This window comes from Poecilia formosa, unplaced genomic scaffold (assembly GCF_000485575.1).
Source record: "Poecilia formosa unplaced genomic scaffold, Poecilia_formosa-5.1.2 Scaffold41, whole genome shotgun sequence".
NCBI classification, from domain to species: Eukaryota; Metazoa; Chordata; class Actinopteri; order Cyprinodontiformes; family Poeciliidae; genus Poecilia; species Poecilia formosa.
In genome coordinates, this window is record NW_006799980.1 from 551,804 (window position 1) to 559,653 (window position 7,850).

General features: G+C 39.4%; 1 protein-coding gene across 1 annotated transcript; it reads left to right on the forward strand.

Moving 5' to 3' along the window:
- The first annotated feature begins 1,319 nt into the window (after window positions 1–1,319).
- Window positions 1,320–6,134, forward strand: shbg (sex hormone-binding globulin). The gene is made up of 8 exons (XM_007551266.2): window positions 1,320–1,742; window positions 2,873–2,970; window positions 3,097–3,286; window positions 3,348–3,509; window positions 4,706–4,862; window positions 5,070–5,206; window positions 5,302–5,506; window positions 5,677–6,134. Exons 1-8 carry the CDS (start codon window positions 1,653–1,655, stop codon window positions 5,808–5,810), a joined length of 1,173 nt encoding a protein of 390 aa, XP_007551328.1. The 5' UTR covers window positions 1,320–1,652; the 3' UTR covers window positions 5,811–6,134.
- Window positions 6,135–7,850: the final 1,716 nt, after the last annotated feature.

The window sequence follows — 7,850 nt, forward strand, 5'->3', positions numbered from 1 at the left end:
CAGCAAAATCTTTCAATTTGAGATGTCCCTCAAATAAAATTGTATTCATTTTGAGAGACTGCGCTTTCATTTCACCCGTTTGATCGTTCTGAGGCGCTGACATGTTCACTGACACGTTTATTTACATTTTAGAGACAATGTAAGGATTTTGAATCAAATCCTGACTTTTGCAGATAGTTTATGGTATTTTGATATTTCTACAAATTGTTTTGAGAAATGCTCTCACTGCTTTGCAAACACGGAGGACGATCTGAGAAATTCACCAAAGCGACGGTAAAACTGTAAAAGAATTGTAAAGTATAAACACTGAGTTTATACTTACTGTACTCAGTGACCTCTCTAAATATAGTAATGTTTAACTTAGCATAACTTTCAAATGGCTCTGTGCAAACACCGTGCAGTGCTTTCATGGGCATTTTTAGGTAAAGTCACCAATATCTGATATTTTTTGTGTTGGAAAACTGAGTGAACTTTCACAACGACAACATGGCAAAGCCATCCGACAGCCTCATTAGTAACCATGGCGACAGGGCTTTTTATTCTGATGAAGACGCTTTCATTGACATAAATACTTGCTTTAAAGGAATCAGTTATCCGTTTTGAGCGAGCGGCTTGCTTTTGCAGGTTGTCGCCCAGCTTTTACAGTTTACAGCGACTACTTTGAGAAATGATATCGATGCAGATCTTGGTAGTGATGCAGCGAAATGACAGAAGAAAACGAATATGTTCGATTTCTGGTGCATTTCAGGTCTTATTTTTATAAAAGCTGCACAGCGGCGTGACAATCAATTAAGGTGTCATTTACACCAGCGTCGTCACCCTCCGTCACTTTTATCAACGTCGGATCAGTCAAATGGCGTTACGCTATAAAAACAACCAAGAGGAGGAAGAATTTGCTGTTCAGCTTTGATTTGACATTTTCAGATCAGCTCCTAATCCTCAGCAGCTGAGTAGCAGATTGAGGCTGCTTGTGTGTCAGTTGCTCTTTTCCCAGTACTTTCCAGTTATCACAGGCTTCCTGGAAGGAGATGGTATCGAGGGGAATGCAGCAAAGGAGACAGCAGAGCCTTGTGGCTTCAAGTCTCGCATGCACACAGACGAAATCAGGAGCCAGAGACGGGTGCATCAGGTTCCTGCGGCATGGGTAAACACACACCAGTGGTCGCACTGAGGTCGCTGACCCCGGATGGTAGTTGGAGGCTCGTTTCAGTTCCTTTAATCTCCCTGAATTCAACACTTTTGTTGTATTTTTAAAAAAATATATATAATACTAATCTAAATGTGGGTTTTGCTCCATTGTCTTTCTTATCAGGAATACCAACATAACTATCTTATTTGAACAGCTTTGATTTTTTTTGGTTGTTTTTTTATATGGTGAGCTACATTATTCCCACCCACCAACCTTTAAACTACCACACTAGTCACGGCCGGAGCTCTTCCTCCAGAGAATCGATCGCCTACGCTGACCGCTCTCCATTTGCCCTCTGGACCCCGTGACACTGTGCCAACACTCACCTACGCTCCACTCACACACACACACACACACACACTGTGGCAATCTCGCTGCTATTTATCCCACGAGAAAGCTCAGAGTGCCAAGACCACCCTGGGGCTTTAGAGAGTGCGTGCTGGGAGGACTGGGAGGCAGAAGGATGGCTGTGTTTTGGAAAGCAGTGGCAGCTGGATTGCTCTTAGCTGTCTGCCTCATGGGATGGACAGTTGATGGGCAGGGGAACGGTAAAGTATGTAACACTGTCGTTTGAGGATTATGTGTGTCCAAGGCTTGGTGGGAGAATGATGTCTTTAAATCTGTTTGCAAGTGTGTGTTAGTTTTACTCTCCGCTGAGTTGGATAAAAGCTCGTAGATTTAAATTGAAAGTTAAAATTAAAGTTTGATGGTCAAAACATCCTGCGCAGGTGTTAGCATAAATTATATATTTTTTAAAAATGGTCCATATGGGCCTGAAATACTTTAATTTACTCATCATGGGCCAGCTAAAGTGAGTCAGACATTTGTTTAGACTTAGGACTTTGGTCAACAGTGCACTCAAAAAAGGCAACTTGTTCAAGTTACATCAAAAAATGTGAGGGAAAAAAATTATCAGGATATTTTATGACATTTGTTTTTGGTGCAAATGTAGAGATTTTTGACTAGCTTAAGTGTGCATGTTTGTACTTGATTTTAAAACCCCTTAACAGTCATGAGGTTAGGGGTGACCTCATAAACCCATTGACTTGGAGACAAGTCAATGGGTTCAGGAGGTCCGTTGAGGGGCTGAACCTTCGTTTTTTTCTTGTTTGTTACTAAACCTAGGCCAAATAATATTAGCTGAAATACAGAGAGGTAGGTAGATGCACATAGATAGAAAGACTTTTAAATTTGAAAGTAGCACCATAACAATAATCATCAGTCTGGAAAAGTAGTTATTATGTCTTCCAAACACAATTCCCTTTTTCCAAAAGAGGCCAACACATTTTAAATCTTAACATTTTAACTTACCGACACCAAGAATAAATCATTTAATAAATCCAATCTCCAAATATTTTTATGCAAATATTTCTATTTGAAGCAATTAATCAAATGATTATTTTTGGTTGTTGTTGAGTTTCACTATTTCAGCTTCACCTGTGTGTATAAATGGCATCAACATTGATTCGGCACCGTATTACGGGGCATTATTACGAATTTGCCCTTACGTCTTTTGTTACGGCGTAATTATGTTTTCGGTTTTGATCGACGGGCTTTTAACCTCTAATCGATCAACATATCTGATTGGAAAGCACAATGAACATTCACGGTGCAGAAACAGAGCGAATGCATTAGTGTTAATTGAGCCGAGAGTCTTATCGTCACGATGCCTGTGCCCTCCAGAAAAAGGTATCTGGGGACTCAATCATCTACCTCGGCCAAGAGAGAAACCCCTGGAGTCCGCTGATCCGCACCACGGCCAACCTCACCGAGATCCGCAGGTGAGCAGGACTTTGTCGCGGCATTACGAGGAGATTTTTTTTTTTTTTTTAAATCACTTCCCTCTTAAACGCAACCATGACGTTTGAATTAGGCAGCCGTGTTTCTCCTTTGTCCGCATCGCGCAGCATCAAGTCCACCTTTCAGTTCCGGACCTTCGACCCCGAAGGAGTGATTTTCTACGGAGACACCAAAAATGGAGAGGACTGGTTTGTTTTGTCCCTGAAAGAAGGGTTCCCCCTAATGCAGATCAGCAAAGAAGACGTGCAAGTCAGCGTGACAGGGGGTCCGAAGCTCAACGACGGGAAGTGGCACACGGTGAGTTTCCGGTAAGATGTTCGTTCTTGGCATCAGTTCGTGACTTTCTCTTCCTTCGAAGTTGGACGTGAGCAACCGGGGAAAGTTTGTCATTCTGGAGGTGGACGGCCTGCCTGGACTGGTGGTGGGAATGCACTCCAGACAGACAAAGGAGGTCATTTCCGGGCAACTTCGACTGGCCCTTGGTGGGATCCTGACCAGCAAGGACAAGTTGATCGTTGAGGTAGTTTATATTTATTGCCTTGAAACTATTCACTAGTCAAAAAAACTTATTTCACCTGGTCATGGGTTGTTTGTTTGTTTGTTTGTTTGTTTTTTTGTTGTTGTTTTTTACTGGAATTACTAGTTGGACTTATTTAACATTTAAGCCTAAACAGTAGGGTCCTCACAAGCCAAGCAGTCATAAAAAGATTCCTGCACATTTCTTACGTTTTTTTTTTACTATTAAATAGTGTTTTCCAAATGTTTTGGAGTTTGAAGATGAGCACATTCTGCAAACTGTTGCCTGAATTTGTATTCAACCCCCTTTGGGTCAATATTTTTGTAGAGTTGGCTTTTGTTACAACTACATCCACTGGTCCTTTGGGTCATGTTTCTTCCAGCTTTAAACATGTAGAGGCTGAAGTTTTTGTTAATTCCCTTTTGCAAGGGAAGCAATGTAACAGATTTTCATTTTAATGTAGGTCTGGACTTTGGCTATTCTAACACATTAGTAAGCGTAGTGGAAACCATCCAAATGACGTTACAGGTACAATGCAATATTGCAGAAATGGTCAATATTTTCCACACTCATCTGAGGAATTAAAACTCATATAATACGTGGATTCATTACACTCAGAGTGAAAAATTTCAAGCCTTTATTTCCTGTAATTTTGATGATACTCGCTTAAAAACACTTAAAACAAAACAACATTTTGTCTAGAAATTTGGTTTATAACATAAGATCAATATGAAAACTATTTCACTTGTTGGATCGTAGATTAAACAGTGAGCTGTTCGAGCCTTGGGATGTTTTTTTTTTTTTTTTTTTTAAAAAACCAAAGTGTATTTAAGTTTCCCCAGAACTTTCTCTCTGACCTGTCTGCTCTTTGGTCTCCATGATTTTGGTCTGTTTGCTCAGCAGTGTTCTGTGAAAAACCTCTGAGGTTTTCACAGAACATTCAGGATTTATGCCGAGATTAAATTACACGCCGATGGAGTCTACTTACTACTAGATGACTTCTGAAGTGTTTGCATTTCATTTTCTTTAAGGGCTGTAGAATAAAGGGGATGAAATATAAACGCAGACTTTTCAGAGTAAGCTAAAAATGAAAACCATGTGGAGGTTTTTTTTATCTCTGAAGTTTTTACTGAAGTTTGTCGTACTGTGACAAAGGCGCCCGCGTTCCTCTGAAGGCCCTGTTGACTGTTTATTTACAGTTTGAGCCACAGATGGACGGCTGCGTGCGCGAAGGCCACTGGTTAAACCTCAGCATGCCCTGGGAGGCGGACGCCGACGAGCTCTGGCTCTGCCACCAGAACATCCAACCCGGCAGCTTTTTCGCTGGCGAAGGATTCACCGTTTTCAACACCTCAGGTGGTGACGCCGCACTGAATTATATAAGATGCAGATGAGCTTAAACACCCACTCGTGTGCTGACATGCTCAGCTTAGTCTGGGGTATTTGCGCTCAACACCAGATGTTAGGTGGAAATATGTGCTGACAACTCCGAGAGCGTTTCAGTGGCGATTGTGTTTGAAGTGTGATTTTTATTTTTTATTTTTTTCCCTCGCTTGTTTGTAGTTTTCCAAACGATCAAAGATCTTGGCTTCAGAGTTGAATTTTGGGGAGACTTCACTCAGATGGAGGGCACCATTCTGAGCATGATGTCCTCACAAGGAGAGCTGCTGGCAGTCGTGGAAGCCAATAATAACACGAATGTGCGTGAATATATTTCTCAGTGATTTCTGAATATATTTGTATGTAAAAAAAAAAAAAAAAAATGGATTTCTGTGTCTCTGTTTCTGGGTTGCAGGAGATTCATTTCACTATCAGGAAGCAAAAACACATTCTGACAAACGCTGTGAAGCAGCTGAGGATTACTTTTTTTGAGAAAGCGGTGGAAGTGGTTAAATTTTTAGATGAAGCAAATACAGAGATAGTTTCTTATGATCCGTTGAGTGCCCCCGAATATCTGACGGAGCTGAGAGAGGGGCGTCTCGCCATTGGAGGTCTTCTAGGTGTGTGCTTTTATTTCCTCACATTCTTAAAACCCTGTTTCACTCTTCATAAAGAGAGTACAGAGTAAGACAAACTGCGAGTTGGTGACATTGAAGCCAGGAAAGGAGGAAAAACAAAACAATTAACAGAAGTCAACTGTAATGCGTTCTTTCCATTTTTCACTCCTCAGGTGGCGTTAAAGATATGGTTGGCTCCAATTTCCTGAGAGGCTGCCTGGAGAAGATCAAAATCCAACTGAAGGATTTGGATCTGGATTCAGCTATCAAAGACATGTCAGCTTCTTCACACAGCTGCCCGGTGTAGGAAGCTTGCATGGGGCTGCAGGAGGACAGGATGCTGGCTGTTAAGGACTTCATGTGTCTGTAGTTCATAAAAATAAGATGACTGATAATTATTTCCAGAATAGTGTGATTAATTAAACAACAAAACAAAAACGATATGTCTAAGTGTAAATCAAAATAACAGACAAAAATTATGTAAATGACAGAAATATATATGTATTTTTTACCAACCTAAGATACAAACTTAACTCTGAGAAACAATATGCGGCTGCAAAGAGATGCACAATGTTTAACAAGCTGTGTATGTCATGCGTCATGACTAAAATTGAACAACCAAAACAAAAAAGCAAATAAAAAAACACTTAAATATAAAGTGCATCATAGCTTGATGTGAGCAATAGCGCAAACATTTAAGAGGTCGCGAGTAAAATCGATCTAATGGGGCGTGATTTGGAAGAATACATGAAAGAACAAAAAATGTTCAAGGGTGTCAAAAAGTGGTTCCTAGATAAATGTATTTGCAGCAAATACTTTGCAGATGCAAGACAAATTCACAAATTATCTGTGTATGACTTGTTGCTGTTTTGTGTTTCATCCGGTCTCAGGAGCCGGTTGTTTTATAACCCGTCTACGACATTTTTCAGTATTTTTCCACTACACAACATTCAGAGCGCTGAGGTTTTATCATGCATAACTCAGTTCTCTCACCAATTAACCTTAATATGTATCTGTATAACCATCATTTAAATCTTTAATAAATTTAAAACAAATAAATGGATGTGTGTGTTTTCTTTCTTCTTCTTTTTTTTAATCTGTGATTGATTGCACCTCAGACATGAGAGTTTTTCTGATCATGGTACAAATCACCTGGATGTGTGGTTGTGAATAAAACATGATCGTCCTTTAAAGGATCACTAGTGAATGATAATTGCGCTGGTGGATTTAAGGCTAAACGACGGAAAAATGATGCAGAGGTGTTTTTGATTTCAGAATAAGAGCCACGGATGAATGATTAGGCGATTATGTTGCGCCCTCTAGCGGTCAAATGAAGGCAACGTCATGCAAGTAAGATCTACGTCACCGACTAAAAAGCAACATGAAGATTTTAAAAAAATGTCTTGAGATAATATAAGAAATGTGTAGTAAATAAGAGCAAACACCATGTTCGTCTCAAAGTTTGATGTTTTTGTTCTTTATGTTTTAACATGTACCTGCCGCTATGAGGCCTGAAAAAGCACTTTATTTTTCATATAAAAAAAAAAAAAAAACAGGAAACAGAATGAAGAAGAAACTAAACAGAGTTTTAGTCATGGTTAATCAAATACAGTGGTTGAACCCAGTTAGGAGAAATACATGCCAGATTTACACAGGGCCAAGTTTTTCACAAGTACGCAGGCTGCCTTCTGTGGTACTAAAGATACTTTTGTATTAATTGTTTGCAGTAAACAAAGTTATGTGGTTAATTTGACAACAGTGAACCAGCAACAAGTTCCTGTGTCTGATTCTGCATTAATTTCCTCTGAACTTGAACCTCAGGAAGGCACCAAGCCAAACCTACCAGTTCTTGTTATTTTAATTATTTTTACCAATACAAACTGAAACAGCTTTTCTCTGCTATGTGGTGGTTGAGTAATTCTGCGAGTCTGTAAAAAAAAAAAAACTTTAACGAGATATAAATCATCACGACTCTAAATAAACAATTTTTACTTCAAATGTCACTAAGGTTTGCTTGCAAGGAAGTCACATTGGTTTCTGAGGTCAGAGGTGAGAACTTGTACTTTCTAACTCAGTTATAAATCCTGGGGATGTTTTTGTCACTAAATAGTCTCATTTAGGGAGACATTTTCCCGTTTGTTAATGAAAACTGTTAGTAATTTTCACAGCCTTATTAGCTGGAACAATGAACACAATGTGAAATAAACCTTTTAAGTACAATGCTTATGTTTGCATGAAAAATGTGCACAAAGGATAATTGCTCAATTACTTTTAAATGAATTTGAACACAAAACTGTGCAAAGACAGCTAACAGGAATATGAAATAATTCAATACGCATTTAATGAA

What these genes read in the sequence shown, in the direction of transcription:
- shbg (XM_007551266.2), top strand. Translation starts at nt 1,653, where the DNA reads ATGGCTGTGTTTTGGAAAGCAGTGGCAGCTGGATTGCTCTTAGCTGTC. An exon ending in AGGACAAGTTGATCGTTGAG is followed by an intron (nt 3,510 to 4,705) that starts GTAGTTTATATT and finishes GTTTATTTACAG; the next exon opens with TTTGAGCCACAGATGGACGG. An exon ending in CGCCATTGGAGGTCTTCTAG is followed by an intron (nt 5,507 to 5,676) that starts GTGTGTGCTTTT and finishes TTCACTCCTCAG; the next exon opens with GTGGCGTTAAAGATATGGTT.